The sequence below is a fragment of the Balaenoptera physalus genome (assembly GCF_965194825.1).
Source record: "Balaenoptera physalus genome assembly, chromosome: 5".
In the NCBI taxonomy this organism is placed as follows: domain Eukaryota; kingdom Metazoa; phylum Chordata; class Mammalia; order Artiodactyla; family Balaenopteridae; genus Balaenoptera; species Balaenoptera physalus.
The window spans coordinates 120377177-120393766 of NC_138884.1; the positions used below are offsets into that span (position 1 = coordinate 120377177).

Consider the following 16590-nt stretch of genomic DNA (forward strand, 5'->3'; position numbering starts at 1 on the left):
AGAAAAGTAAATTATATACCTAGTAAAACAGTGTTACCTGAGTTTTGGTTCTCTGTATGCTTCTGGGAAGTGTGGCCATTATTTTTTCTTTACAGCTTGATTGTGTAAGTTATGTTTGTATCTGCTGTGGAGTATGTATTTAAATAACCAAAGATTAAGATTCCACTGCATTATTTAGTAGGAATTGAAAACAGAATAAGGAAATTATTCATATATCTTTTATAAACACATTTTCTATTTTTATACATTATTATGGCAAGGAATACAGTGGCACTTTCTTTGTGTCAGTGAACTTGAAACAGCTTGAAATATATATATATATTTTTGATTATCTTTTCATTTGAGGTATGATACAGTTATCTATTTCATTCCACAAGACAAGAAAATTAGATTCTAGGATAATTAAATTTGTCCTTGTAACCAAAGCTAGAATTCCATTGTTTGAGATAATTGACCTTCTTCTTGGCTAAAGAAAGCTAGCAGGATTTTAGTGTAGCGAGGGGCAGCAGCTCATTGTCTGAAAGCACGGACTTGAACCAGATTATTTGAATCAAATCCCAACCCTCTTACTTCCTAAGTATGTGACTGTATTGAACAACTTAACTTTTGTGCCTCGTTCATTTTATTTATAAAGCGGTTATAATGATACTGTTTACTTCAGGGGGCTGTGAGGATTAAAGGAGTGAATATATGTAAAACATTTAGAACAGTGAGCGGCACAAAATGTAATGTTTAGTAATGTTTAGACTATTAATAAAATTAATATTAATATTATTGTTAACTTTAATGGTATTGATAAAATAAATACATTCTGTAGTGATCAAAGATAAATACATAAAAATGGAAGTATTAAAAGCACTAGAGGAAAACATTGGTATATAGCTTTGTAATATTGGAATGGGGCAGGCTCTACTAAGTATGATTTTAAAATATATCAAGCATGAACGATTTTACTATATAATAATTGAGAAACTATAGCAAGAGACAACATGAACAAAGTTAAAAAACAAACAGTAACCTGAGGGAAAATATAGACAGCACATAATAATAACATATGGTTAAATTTCTTAACATACAAGAACATTTATAAATTATTAAGGGAAGCACAATCCTGTGGGAAAAGGGCAAACAACAAAGAAAGATACCCAAATGGCTAAGAAACATTCGAAAGGATTCTGAGCATCACTCAAAGTCTAGTATTGCAAATTAAAATGTTTCTTTCTTATTAGATAGGCAAAGATTAAAATGGTACTCAGTGTTGGGAAGATGAGGCATTCTTAAGCATGACTGCTGAGCGGTATAAATTGATAGACATTTTTGGAGAGTTATTTGGCAATAATGGTCAATTTTAATAGCTCCAAAACCCTTTGAACCTCCAGTTTCACTTCTAGGAACTTACCCTGCAGATTAATCAAAGAAGTTGACTTCATAAATTAGTTCTCTCCCTGGAATAAATATTCATCAGTGGGGATTTGGTAAATAATGTTATGTTTCTATAATGAAATACTATATAGATTCTTTTAGAAGAACAATGAAGTTTATATATGCTAACACAGAAGGGTATCCAGGATATATTAGGTAAAAAAAAGGAAGTTGTCAAACTGTAGTATGATCTATGTCTGTTTAAATATATATGCTTATATATACATTACATATGTGTATATAGGTATACAAAGGATACACAAGAAACCATTAACTGTAGCTACATCTGGGACATAGGACATAAGCTACCAGGGAGAGAAGGGGACTTGTACTTTTCACTTTATATTCTTCATTGTTTGAATTTTTTTAACAGTGGATATATTGTTACTTTTATAATTAAAAAAAAAAAAAAGCCTGTAAGAAAGGTTTGAATGTCTTTCATGCTAGGTATATTGTTATCTATTGCTGCATAACCAAATACCCCAAAATTTATCAACTTAAAACAACAAATATTTAATCTCATAGTTTCTGAGGGACATGAAGCAGCCTAGCTGTGTGGTTCTGGTTTAGGGTCTCATGAGATTGTAGTCAGGCTGTCAGCTGGGACTCTAGTTAGATTCTACTTGGGAGGGGACCTTCAAGATGCTGGAGGAGTAAGCCATGGAGACCACCTTCCTCCCCACAAATACATCAAAAACACGTCTACACGTGGAACAGCTCCTACAGAACACCTACTGAACGCTGGCAGAAGACTTCAGACTTCCCAAAAGGCAAGAAAATGCCCACGTACCTGGGTAGGGCAAAAGAAAAAAGAAAAAACAGAGACAAAAGAATAGGGACGGGACCTGCACCTCTGGGAGGGAGCTGTGAAGGAGGAAAGGTTTCCACACACTAGGAAGCCCCTTCGCAGGCGGAGACTGCGGGTGGCGGCGGGGGGGAAGCTTCGGAGCCACGGAGGAGAGCGCAACGGGGGTGTGGAGGGCAAAGTGGAGAGATTCCCGCACAGAGGATCAGTGCCGACCAGAACTCACCAGCCCGAGAGGCTTGTCTGCTCCCCCCGCTGGAACGGGCAGGGGCTGGGAGCTGAGGCTCAGGCTTCGGTCGGATCCCAAGGAGAGGACTGGGGTTGGCTGCGTGAACACAGCCTGAAGGGACTAGTGTGCCACAGCTAGCCAGGAGGGAGTCTGGGAAAAAGTCTGGACCTGCGTAAGAGGCAAGAGACCATTGTTTCGGGGTGCGCAAGGAGAGGGGATTCCTTCCCTGTCTGCCCGCAGAAAGCAGAGCACCGCCTAAAGAAGCTCCAGAGATGGGCATGAGCTGCGGCTCTCAGCTCGGACCCCAGAGACGGGCATGAAATGCTAAGGCTGCTACTGCAGCCACCAAGAAGCCTGTGTGCAAGCACAGGTCACTATCCACACCTCCCCTCCCAGGAGCCTGTGCAGCCCGCCACTGCCAGGGTCCCGTGATCCAGGGACAACTTCCCCGGGAGAACACATAGCATACCTCAGGCTGTTGCAACGTCTCGCCAGCCTCTGCCACCGCAGGCTCGCCCCGCATTCCGATTATAACTACCATACCCCTCCTTCCTGCCCCCCCCCGGCATGAATAAGCAACAGCCCCCTAATCAGCCGCTGAGCCCCAGGAGCTGTGCGAACAAAGAAGAGAAAGGGAAATCTCTCCGTGCGGCCTGAGGAGCAATGGATTAAATCCCCACAATCAACTTGATGTACCCTGCATCTGTGGAATACCTGAATAGACGGTGAATCATTCCTAAATTGAGGCGGTGGACTTTGGGAGCACCTGTAGACTTGGGGTTTGCTGTCTGCGACTGATTTGTTTCTGATTTTTATGTTTATCTTAGTATAATTTTTAGCACTTGTTATCATCGGTGGATTTGTTTATTGGTTGTTCTCTTTTTTTATTTTTTTAAATTTTAATTATTTATTTATTATTATTTTCTTTTTTATTTCTTTTTTTGCTCCATTTCTTCTGAGCTGTGTGGCTGACAGGGTCTTGGTGCTCTGGCCTGGTGTCAGGCCTGAGCCTCTGAGGTGGGAGAGCTGAGTTCAGGACATTGGAACACCAGAGACCTCCCGGCCCCATGTAATATCAATTGGCGAGAGCTCTCCCAGAGATCTCCATCTCAACGCTAAGACCCAGCTCCACCCAATGGCCAGCAAGCTCCAGTGCTGGGCGCCCCATGCCAAACAACTAGCAAGACAGGAACACAACCCCACCCATTAGCAGAGAGGCTGCCTAAAATCATACTAAATTCACAGACACCCCAAAACACACTGCCAGATGCAGTCCTGCCCACCCGAAAGACAAGATCCAGACCACAGGCACCAGTCCCCTCCATCAGGAAGCCTACACAACCCACTGAACCAACCTCACCCACTGGGGGCAGACACCAAAAACATCGGGAACTACGAACCTGCAACCTGCGAAAAGGAGATCCCAAACACAGTAAGTTAAACAAAATGAGAAGACAGAGAAATAAATACACAGGAGATGAAGGAGCAAGGTAAAAATCCACCAGACCAAACAAATGAAGAGAAAATAGACAGTCTACCTGAAAAAGAATTCAGAGTAATGATAGTAAAGATGATCCAAAATCTTGGAAATAGAATGGAGAAAATACAAGAAACATTTAACAAGGACCTAGAACTAAAGAGTAAACAAACAGTGATGAACAATGCTATAAATGAAATTACAAATTCTGTAGAAGGAATCAATAGCAGAATAACTGAGGCAGAAGAATGGATAAGTGACCTGGAAGATAAAACAGTGGAAATAACTACCGCAGAGCAGAATAAAGAAAAAAGAATGAAAAGAATTGAGGACAGTCTCAGAGACCTCTGGGACAACATTAAACGCACCAACATTCAAATTATAGGGGCCCCAGAAGAAGAAGAGGAAAAGAAAGGGACTGAGAAAATATTTGAAGAGATTATAGTTGAAAAGTTCCCTAACATGGAAAAGGAAATAGTCAGTCAAGTCCAGGAAGCACAGAGAGTCCCATACAGGACAAATCCAAGGAGAAACACGCCAAGACACATATTAATCAAACTATCAAAAATTAAATACAAAGAAAAAATATTAAAAGCAGCAAGGGAAAAGCAACAAACAACATAAAGGGAACCCCATAAGGATAACAGCTGATCTTTCAGCAGAAACTCTGCAAGCCAGAAGGGAGTGGCAAGACATATTTAAAGTGATGAAAGGGATAAACCTACAACCAAGATTACTCTACCCAGCAAGGATCTCATTCACATTCGATGGAGAAATTAAAACCTTTACAGACAAGCAAAAACTAAGAGAATTCAGCACCACCAAACCAGCTTTACAACAAATGCTAAAGGAACTTCTCTAGGCAGGAAACACAAGAGAAGGAAAAGACCTACAAAAACAAACCCAAAACAATTAAGAAAATATCGATAATTACCTTAACTGTAAATGGATTAGATATACAATGGAATATTACTCAGCCGTAAAAAGAAACAAAATTGAGTTATTTGTAGTGAGGTGGACGGACCTAGAGGCTGTCATACAGAGTGAAGTAAGTCAGAAAGAGAAAAACAAATACCGTAAGCTAACATATATATATGGAATCTAAAAAGAAAAAAAAAAATGGTTCTGAAGAACCTAGGGGCAGGACAGGAATAAAGACGCAGACATAGAGAATGGACTTGAGGACCTGGGGAGGGAGAAGGGTAAGCTGGGACGAAGTGAGAGAGTGGCATGGACATATATACACTACGAAATGTAAAATAGATAGCTAGTGGGAAGCAGCTGCATCGCACGGGGACATCAGCTTGGTGCTTTGTGACCACCTAGAGGGGTGGGATAGGGAGGGTGGGAGGGAGATGCAAGAGAGAGAGTATATGGGGATATGTGCATGCATATAGCTGACTCACTTTGTTACACAGCAGAAACTAACACACCATTGTAAAGCGATTATACTCCAATAAAGATGTTAAAAAAAAAAGTAACGTAGGAAGTTTAATATCCAGTTACTCCATGGCAGCACTATCACCACAGCCAAATGCCCACCAACTGATAAATGGAGAAACAAATTGTGGTCTAGCCATACAATGGAATGTGACTCAGCCATAAAAAGGAATGAAGGACGGATACACGCTACAATGTGGATGATCCCGAAAGCATTATGCCAAGTGAAAGAAGCCAACACAAAAGGTCATATACTGGGTGATTCTATTTATATGAAATACTCAAAATAGGTAAATCCACAAAGTCGGAAAGCAGATTAGTAGCTGCCAGGGCCTGGGGGCAGGGGGGAGTGAGGAACAACTGCTTAATGGGGACGGGTTTCCTTTCAGGGTGATGAAAGTGTTTTGAAATTAGAGGTGATGGTTGCACAAGAGTGTGAACGTACTAAATGCCACTGAATTGTACCTTTTAAAATGGTTGCGTGTATGTTATATAAATTTGCCTCAATTACAAAAAAAAAAGAGAGGGAGACTCTACTTGGTATGAAGGATCTGCTGCTTCCAGGCTCACTCCTGTGATTGTTGGCAGACCTCAGTTTCTCTCTGGCTGTTGGTCAGGAGAATTCAGTTCCTCACTGCGTGGGTTTCTCCAGAGGGCTCTTCACACTTGACAGCTTTGTTCTTCCACGCTGAGTGAGTGATCTAAGAGAGTGCCAGCGCCCAAGACTGGGCAGATCTTTTTTTTTTTATTATTTTTATTTATTTATTTATTTATTTGTGGCTGTGTTGGGTCTTCGTTTCTTTGCGAGGGCTTTCTCCAGTTGCGGCAAGCGGGGGCCACCCCTCATCGCGGTGCGCGGGCCCCTCACTATCGCAGGCTCTCCTGTTGCGGAGCACAGGCTGCAGACGCGCAGGCTCAGTAATTGTGGCTCACGGGCCCAGCTGCTCCGTGGCACGTGGGATCCTCCCAGACCAGGGCTCGAACCCGCGTCCCCTGCATTGGCAGGCAGACCGTCAACCCCTGCGCCACCAGGGAAGCCCTGGGCAGATCTTTGGAGTGATATATCATTACCTCTGCTATATGCTGTTGGTCACACAGTCCAGTCCTGGTATATTGTGGGAGGGGGTCAGTACCAGGGGGTGGGGGTCATTGGGGGCCATCATGGAGGCTATCACAGTGGGTCTATCAGAGTATAATCTCTTGTAACAATTTGGGATTATGAAGAAGTAAATTAGGGCAACATTTAGATGGGAACTGTGCTTAAAAGTTAGTTGCCTTCTTAGTAATTCTTGTAAATATTTGCTCTTTTATTTTTCAGGTCCGGCACAGAATCAAGTGCAAGTTCCGTCTGGGTATGGATTGCATCCTCAAAGCTACATTGCTCCCTCAGGACATTACTCTCAAGGACCTGGGAAAATGACCTCATTGCCATTGGATAGCCAGTGCGATGATTACTACTCTGGTCTCTATAGGGTACCAACACAAAATGTGGTGACTCCTAACACAGCAAGCCAGCAGCCAGGAGCACAGCAGATGTATGGCAGCGCTCCTCCTGCCCCTCGTGTCGTGGGGTCCACTCTGGGATCATTCCAAGGTGCCAGGTCATCAGCATCACACTTGCGTACGAGTGCCTCCCAGCCATTCTCCTCTTTTGTGAATCGTTACAACAGTCCAGCCGTGTACTCTGCCAATTCTTCTGTTGCTGCTCAGGGATTTCCCTCCACTTGCGGTCACTATGCTTTGTCAACTGTTTCTAATGCTGCGTATCCTAGTGTTTCATATCCCTCTCTACCGGCTGGTGATCCATATGGGCAGCAAATGTTTACCTCACAGAATGCTCCGACTGTCAGGCCAGTTGGAGAGAATTCATTTCCTGGTCAAAGTACAGCTATCAGCCATCCATCACCACTTCCACCTCCACCATCACAACAGTACCACCAGCAGCAGAGTCTTTCCGGATACAACACTTTCGCGTGGTCAGCTTCAGGCCTTCCGTCAACCCAAGACAATCTAATCCAAAACCACACCTCCCTGGCTACAGCCAACAACCCAACAAATCCTGGTAGGTTGAATGAAAAGTTCACCAAAGCATGGTTGAAAATCAGTGCATTTCCAATCTGATTTTTATTGCATGAAGGTTAAAGATGATACTGCCTAATAGAAAAATTGGAAATTAGCTCACCTTTGCCATTTATTTGCTTTACTTATAGTGGAATTTTGCAGCATCTTCTTGAACCCTTCCCCTTCATCTATTCACAATTAGCTACCCAACCATCTGCCTTGTATAGCATGGTTCCTTGCCGTAATTGGGATCTCAGTTGGTATTTATTGCTGTGTTTTCATGCCTCTGCAGTAGTTGTCTTTAATGTGAGTTAGGAATAAGGCAAAACGGAAGGGTCTATTTGGGGATATGCTTTGGTAGCTACTACTTTCTTTTTTATATTAGTTCAACCTTGGGACAGTTACTATTCCAGCCATAGCCCTATTCACTATAGAAAAAATGATGGCCTGCAATACCACACTGGTTTCTCTAGGTGAACCCCTATTAGCGACTTTCACAGAAGATATATTTCCTATACATTAAAGTTGATGTTTTCTCAGCCCCAGATTGGTAAGTTAGGATGAAGGACAGGAAAGATGGAGAAAGATACATGAAGAATACCCTTGTAATTAGTTTTTCTTACCTTCCTAAACCAAGATGTGGTTAAATTTATTTGTTTAAAAAGTATGTATGCAAGGTATGTAGTTTTTTAGTGTGGGGTTTGCATAGGATATATTCACTTTAATTCAACTTGTGAACTTGAACTTAACAAAATCTGCTCTTGAACTGAATGAAAAGGTACGTAAAGGATGGGAATTGTTAAAGCTGTGATAGTTTTCTGAATGATGTCTTTAGATTGTATATCAGAGTCTAGATAGCCATATGTCAAGGATGTTGTAGAAAAGTATCATTCCCTAGACAGTTAGATTATTTAAAGTTAGAACTTTAGAATATCAGATCTGAAGTGTGCATTTGAGGTCATCTATTCTTTCGTTGCTATGTTGTTTAGAAACACTTTGGGCTACAAGCAACTAATAGTGGTTTAAACAAAAAAGGTGGTATTTTTCTCACATAACAAGAAGTCTAGGCAGATGCAGTAGACCTAGATGTCCTCAGTGTCTTTTCTCCCTTTCCACTCTGCCATCCTTAGTATGTTGGTTTATAGAAACAAGATAACTTCTGTACCTGTAGACAGCAAGTCAAAGTTAAAAGCAGAAAGAAGGGAGAGGAAAGAAGATGGGGTCGTGGCATTGACCCCATTTCATTTTACATATTATTTGCCATAGCTGTTTTAAAAGACCATCTCTAATTTAAGGGAAGGCTAGAAAATGAATATTTAGCTTTGTAGCCTCCATGGTAGAGGCAGGCAAGAAAGAAGGGGGTTAGCATTAACTGGGTTTTAGGTAAGTCAACTTGAAGCATCTATCACAATTCCCAAATCTGGCTGTGCACCAGAATCCCTTGCACAGATTGTGATCTTGAAATCCAACTTACTGAGCTAGAATAGAATCTCCAGGGTAGTCTTGGCACACAATTTGTGGGATCTTAGTTCCCTGACCAGGGATCGAACCCGGGCCCTCAGCAGTGAAAGCACAGAGTCCTAACCACTGGACCACCAGGGAATTCCCTTGGGAATCTGTATTTCTGACTTGGTCATGAGTGATGTCTGGTAACAGATCCATATTCTACTGTAGTCCTTTTGTTTAACAAACAAGGAAAGCCTGTAGTCATTAATGTTAGAAACAGAGCTTGTCCTGAAGCTCAGTTTCTTCTGACTCTCAGTCTACCCTTCTCAGAACCAGGGCTTTCTGTCCCCTAGAAATTCTGTTTTCTTTCTTTCTTCTTTCAGCAGTCCTTTCACACATCAGCTTATCCTAAGGTCCCTCTGACTTAAGGATTTTGTGACTTTCGTGACAAAAAAAGAAGAAATTCAGGTAATTCCTGTCTTATTCTGAGATGGGACTGAATAGAACTAATTTATGCTGAGATGTAGGATCAGGGAAATGTAGGGCCACTTGGCTAAGGAATAGAATACCTGTGGGGAAGGGCCTATCGTTGAAGAAAATGTTGAATAAAGGGTAAGAATAATTACAAAATTACCTTCTATTTGAATAACTAGTAATTAGGCCGTTAGGCAGGGAGAAGGGGGTATATTTCCATTCTTTTAATTGTGATACTATACTGTGAAAGCCATAGTAAATATAATTTTAGAAGTTCATTTGTTAAGAAATGGGTTTCTTTATTTTTTCCCTTTAGATTGGTATATGACTTTTTTTTTTTTTTTTTTTTTTATTTATGGCTGTGTTTGGGTCTTCGTTTCTGTGCGAGGGCTTTCTCCAGTTGTGGCAAGTGGTGGCCACTCTTCATCGCGCTGCACGGGCCTCTCAGTATCGTGGCCTCTCTTGTTGCGGAGCACAGGCTCCAGATGCGCAGGCTCAGTAATTGTGGCTCACGGGCCCAGCTGCTCCGTGGCATGTGGGATCTTCCCAGACCAGGGCTCGAACCCGTGTGCCCTGCATTGGCAGGCGGATTCTTAACCACTGCGCCACCAGGGAATCCCGGTAAATGACTTTTTAATTGTAGTTCAGAAGTTGACAAATTAAGTGTATCTCAGGTTAATATGACCCATGCTCGTCACCATTTCAAAAGAAATAAAGAGGTTACTTTTAAAACGTACTTTAAATATTACAGAAGTTCCTAAACTTTCTCAGCTGATGTTTCTCAATATTTTTTCCAGTGCCTCAAGCTACTTAGTAGTAATAGTTCACAAGGTTTTTGACAGATGTCACTCTCTTTCTCTTGAAAATTTAAAACATCCCTTGGAACTCTGAGTTTGTTGCGAGGGCAACTTGGGTGCCTAATTACAAGGTTTGGGAACCATGGGTATACTGATTTTAATGTTCTAGAAAGACAAGCAATTTAATTGCTTTGGACATTCTTAAATTATAATGTCATATTAAAATGAGAACCTTAGGTATTAATCATAGTTTTGTATGAAAATCAGTCTTTGAGTAATTGACAAGAATGATTGCATTTTTTATAACCTGGTTATATTAGTTTCATTTTCAGGTAGTATAGTAAAAATTCTTAAGCAGTTTGTGAAGGGTTGAGATCTAAAAGCATAAACCTGAGTTAAGTGATTATCAAAAACACAGTGATTGATACATGCTGTTACTTTTAGGCAGTTGATGAGTTCATATTCAGAAACATAGAATAAAAGAGACATGTAAATGTTATCTCATTTGCCTATATTTTATTTTATTTTTTTAATTCTATTTATTTGCCTGCGTTGGGTCTCCATTGCTGCACTCAGGCTTTCTCTAGTTGCGGCGAGCGGGGGCTACCCTTCGTTGTAGCGCGCGGGCTTCTCATTGCAGTGGCTTCTCTTGTTGCGGAGCATGGGCTCTAGGCACGCGGGCTTCAGCAGTTGCAGCACGCGGGCTCAGTAGTTGTGGTGCGCGGGCTGTAGGGTGCACAGGCTCAGTAGTTGTGGCTCGCGGGCTCTAGAGCGCAGGCTCAGTAGTTGTGGCACATGGGCTTAGTTGCTCTGTGGCGTGTGGAATCTTCCCGGACCAGGGCTCGAACCCGTGTCTGCTGCATTGGCAGGCGGATTCTTAACCACTGCACAGCCAGGGAAGTCCATTTGCCTCTTTATTTTAGAAAAGCATGTTAGTACAATTTAGCACTAGAATTTCAGATTACTTTATTAAAAACATAGTGATGTATGTTTTGGGGGCTATGTTTAGTTGTTAACTTAGAGTGAAATTTTGGCTGGTGTTTACTATACCATTAAAATTTTTTAAACTGTCACTATAGGTAAATTTCTCAAGGTTCAGAAGCTCTTTCTTAGTTTGAGATGAAGTTGGCTGAGTAATACAACTTCAGTAAGGATGACATCTTGACAGCATATTGTAGAATAGTACTGAGTACAATTTTATTAAAAAACACTTAAAAATCTACTTATAAAATTAATAATAATAAACATTTGTATAATCCTTATATAAAAATCCACAACATACATGACACTAAGGTATAACCACTGATAAGTTAATATACATCTATCATCTCGGGGTGGTGATGTGCCTGAGGAAAAGCAAAATAGCTCCCTATAGGAGGTGACTATCTGGATAAAGAAATACAAGTTAGAAGTAAGTTAGAAAACTACATTGGAGGTGCAGATAGTACAGTTAAGAGATTATTTTCAGCTTTGGAAACTTGTGATGAGATTGCAGAGTTGTGAGATAGTAATAATTATGCTCCCTCACACTCATACTCCTTCAGTTTTTCCAAAGCTGCTCTTGAACCTTATCATCTTTACTCAACTTTATACCTTCCACCTGTACATTTTTCTATATTTACTCCTTCTTCAAGCTCAGAAGATGAGATGTCCCTCTTTGTGACCACTTCCTTCAAAAGTTGACTTTATCAGTTGTCCCTTTTCTGTATCTCAGTTTCCCAGTTTCTCCTGGGCAATGGCATTGGAAAGGTGAGAGGAAAAGACTTGAAGGAAAAACATAAGCTTGGTCCTATATGTAACCAGCAGCCATCAGAAATTTTTAAGCGAGGGGGTGACACTATCAGATTTGTGTTTCGCATCTTTCTTCTGTGAGCAGTGTGGTAGGTGGGCTGGAGGAGGAGGAACTTGGAGGCAGGAGGACCAGCTGGGAAGGGATCATGGCAATTGGCTAGATGAAGGATGCTGACATAGGTGGAGATTTATTCATACAGAAGACAGACGGCAAGAGATGATTTCAAGAATTCATTGATAAGGTCTATGAAGGAAGAGAAATCATAAAAGTTGACTTAAATTTTCTAGTTTGAACAACTTGAATGGGTAATGGTGCTATTAGTTGAGAATTTGCTTAACCTTCCTAGTTTCAAAAGAGTTTATGTACAGTTACTAAGGAGCTACTAAAAACTAACAGGGGAACTGCCTTAATGCCAATAAATAAATAAATAGATAAACAGACAAATGATTTATTTTTGAATTGTAGGTTCTGTCTCTAAGTGTACCATGTTTCATCTGTCAAATTCTCTTTGTGAAAGGGGTAGTTTTGTTGTTGTTGTTTTTGGATTTTTGGCTGGCATTTTTCTGTGGTCCTTCATATTTGTGGAACTTGTCTCCATTTATTTGACAAATACTTGAAAGCCAGCTATGTGACAGGTGTTTATTTTAGTGCTGGGAGATAAAATAGCAAGTAAAAAGACTTGATCCTTATCTTCATGAAGTTTGTAATCTTCTTGGGGAGGCAAACATTATCCAAAATAAACACAAATAAATGTAAAATTGCTACTATTATTTAAGTATCATGAAGCAGAGATGTATGGTGCTTGGTGAGAGTACTCTAGGTATAGAGTACTCAGGAAGTTTTCCCTGATCTCTGATATGTGAGCTGCAATCTGAAGAATAAATTCTCCATGTGTAAAATAAATTACAGATGAAATAAATATTTAAATGCAAAAAGGCAAAACTTTAAAACTTTTCAGAGAAAATACGGAAGAACCTTGGAGTTGGGAAAGATTTCTTAAAGACACCACACACAATGCTAGCTCGCCATAAAGAATAAGCATGATAAGGTTTACTATCATCTAATTAAGAACTTTTTTTCATTGAAAGGCAACATAAAGAAAACAAAAAGACAAGCCATGAAACGGGAGAAAAAAAAATTTTATAGTATTTTATCCAGAATATACAAATAACACATAAGATCAATAAGGAAAAGACCAGCAACCCAAGAAAAAAATACATGAACAGGCATTTCACAGATGAAAGGAAAACATACTCAGTCTCATTAATAATCAGGGAAAAACAACTTAAAACCAGAATGGGATATCTACTTATACCTAGGATGGTAAAACTTTGAAAGACCGAGTATACCAAGGGATGGCAAGGATGTGGAATAACAGGAAAATCTTAGACAGTGTTAGTGGAAGGACCTATTGGTTCAGCATTTTAGGGAAGTTTGGCGTTAGTGGGATTGAAGGTAACCACACCCTAAAACACAGCTATCCCACTTCCGTGTACTCTAGAGAAGTCCTTCTCATACTTTGTGCGTGTGAATCACCTGGGGCCTTGTTAAAATGGAGGTTCTGATTCACCAGGTCTAGTATTGCCTGGCCTACGGATTTTATCAAGTTTCTGTATAAAGTGTTGGTAGCCCATAGAGTACACTTTGAATAAGAGGGCCCTACAGCACCGCTTCCTGTTTCAGATGTGTAGTACTTGTAGAAAATAACATTTTGCGGGGGGCGGATTCTGAGCTAAAGGGTCTAGTCTGTTCCCCAGGCCAAGGAACTCACTTCCCACAGGCCCCCCAGGGCTGAGGAGATCCTCATCCCTTGCTGTACCACTACATACACACTTCTGAGCTGTGGCACCCACATTGAGAAGCTCCACCCCAGAGAAACGAGCACATGTGTATCAGGGACATGTTCATGAATATTCCTGTAGTACTGTATGTGAAAACAAAAAATTAGAACCCAGAAGTCCATTTATGATAGGATGGATGAAGTATATCCTTCCTGTGGGCTACTGACCAGCAGTGAAAATGATGAAATAGAGCTATACTCATTAACACAAATGAATCCCAGAAATGTAACAGGATTCATGGAAGAATATATGCAGTATGCTATTGTTATAAAGTTAAAAAACAAGCAAAAATAATGTTTAGGGATACTTATGTGTGTGGTAAACTAATGACAAAAGCAAGAGAATAAGGAACACAGTTCAGAGGGGAGGCAAGGGAATACCTTCCGTGAGGAGTACACCAAGAGCTTCAGCAGTATTGGAAATGTTTTATTTTCACAGTTGGATGCTGAGTTCATGGGTATTTCTTTATTATGATTTTATAAATACATACACATATACGTATCACCTTTCATTTGTATCAATTATTTTATTAAAGAAAAAAGTTTATTACATCTAAGGGGGAGCAAGTGTATTCCCCTTTAATGGGAGAGAGCATGGCAAGTTCAAGGGACTGAAAGACCAGTGAAGCTAGAGGAGAACCATGGGCCAGGAGGAGGCTGGGAACTCAGGATCATTCAGGGCCTCGTTGACCATGTTAAGAAGTTTTCAGGGTAAGATGTTCTGTCTTCACCCTCAAGCACTGGCAGACTGTTGAAGGACTGTAAGGAGGCTGATGCCATGTATCAGGCTGGAGGCTGGAGAACACAGAGGGCCGTGTTCAAACCTGAACTACTTATCTTCGACTTTGTGCTTGCAATTGTTTTTGAAAAATTACTTGTGGGAATAATTTGAGGCCTAGCCTAGGATGATGGAATTGTTCTCCAGAGAGGATTTATATTTCCTTCTGCCAGTTTCCTCCAGGTACTACCAGCTTGTGATCACGTTCATCCAAGTCCAAGTGTCTAGACGTACTGGACTGTGCAGATGTTCTGAATCAAAGCTGCTGGCTTTTGTAAGGCTTAGTTTCCTGGTGTATCCTTATCCCGAGGTTATAACCCTTCAGGTACTATCCTGAAAGTGGAGGTATGGGGTGCTGAATCAGGTGCCCCATCTTGGGTGTGCTGTGGGAGATGTCTTGTTTCCCCTGCTCTGCAAGGCTACAGAAAACAGCAGATCAGGTTTGCAACAGATAGCCACAGGGTGAAAGCAGCTCTGAGTGTTAGGCTTATTTCTCTGAGTTTTCAATTTCTTACAGATTTGCACCCAGAGATTCATTAATATCATGTTAGATCTTTGATTATTTTAAGAAGATCTTTTTAAGTATAGTTTTATTTATTTATTTATTTATTTATTTATTTATTTATTTATTTATATATTTGGCTGTGTTGGGTCTTCGTTTCTGTGCGAGGGCTTTCACTAGTTGCGGCGAGCGGGGGCCACTCTTCATCGCAGTGAGCGGGCCTCTCACCACCGCGGCCTCTCCTGTTGCGGAGCACAGGCTCCAGACGCGTAGGCTCAGTAGCTGTGGCTCACGGGCTTAGTTGCTCCGCGGCATGTGGGATCTTCCCAGACCAGGGCTCGAACCCGTGTCCCCTGCATTGGCAGGCAGATTCTCAACCACTGCACCACCAGGGAAGCCCCTTTAAGTATAGTTTTTAAAGTTACCTTTAGTAGAAGGTTTGATCCTAATTACCTAGATCATCATTACCAGAGGCAGAAATATCTTCTATATTTTTAGACAGTGTCTTTTAGTTTCTTATTATGAACAAAGGTAAAGTTAGTATATTTACTCTGTCTTCCACACCCCTTTCCTTTTTTTTATCACTCAATTTTAGGTGATTATATCTTAATTTTTACTTTGTACTATTAAATATATTCATCGCTCTGTTACTTTAGCATTTTTAATGATTTCACCAGTTATCTAATGCTGGTTTAAAACAAAAATTATTTATTATTTTTCGTAGTTCTGTGGGTTGTTTGGACAGTTCCTCTGCCGGTTTTCTTGGACTCATGTGACTTCATTTAGCTGGAGAGTTGGCTGGGCTGGAGGATCGTAGACTTCACTCATATGTCTAGCAGTTGGTGCACACCGTTCAGTGGGGCACCTAGGTTTTTCTCCGTGTGATTAGATTAGCTTCCTTACGTCAGGGGTCCCCAGCCCCCCAGGCTGCATACTGGTACTGGTCCGCGGCCTGTTAGGAACCGGGCCACACAGCAGGAGGAGAGCGGCAGGCAAGCGAGCGAAGCTTCCTCTGCGGCTCCCCCGCCGCTCCCCGTTGCTTGCATTACCACCTGAACCACTCCCCCGCCACCCAAGGCCTTGGAAGAATTGTCTTCCACGAAACCGGTCCCTGGTGCCAAAAGGCTGGGGACCGCTGCCTTACATGATGGTCTCAGGGCAGCATTTCAAGAGCAGAAAGGCATAAGCTGCAGTACCTCTTGAGACTTGAGGTCTTGGACTTGTACACCATTACTTCTGCCACATTCTGTTGATTAAAGCTAGTCGAAAGTTTAGCCTCAATTCAGGGAGTGGGAAAATAGATTCCACTTCTCAATGAGAGGAACTGCACAATATTGTGACTGTGTTTTCAGTCTCTCACAATGACGTTTGTCCTTCCCAAAAATGATGTGGCAATTAATGTATTTAGACTACCTCCCACCTTCTTTCTCCATTCTCATATTTATATCATTTGTACTCTATTGGGAAATGTATCACATTTTGTTCTGTCACTATATTCTTGCATTTGTTTCGGTCTTAGACCTAACT

The 16590-nt window shown here is 41.2% G+C and overlaps 1 protein-coding gene across 6 annotated transcripts in view; it reads left to right on the forward strand.

The window, feature by feature from the left end:
* SEC24B (SEC24 homolog B, COPII coat complex component) overlaps window positions 1-16590 on the forward strand; it is a 93548-nt gene that overhangs the window by 14619 nt on the left and 62339 nt on the right. For all 6 annotated transcript variants that reach the window (XM_082462754.1, XM_082462757.1, XM_082462753.1 and 3 more), the window contains exon 2: window positions 6692-7435. In XM_082462754.1, the coding sequence (XP_082318880.1) occupies window positions 6692-7435 (744 nt within the window). The remainder of the gene's footprint in view (window positions 1-6691; window positions 7436-16590) is intronic.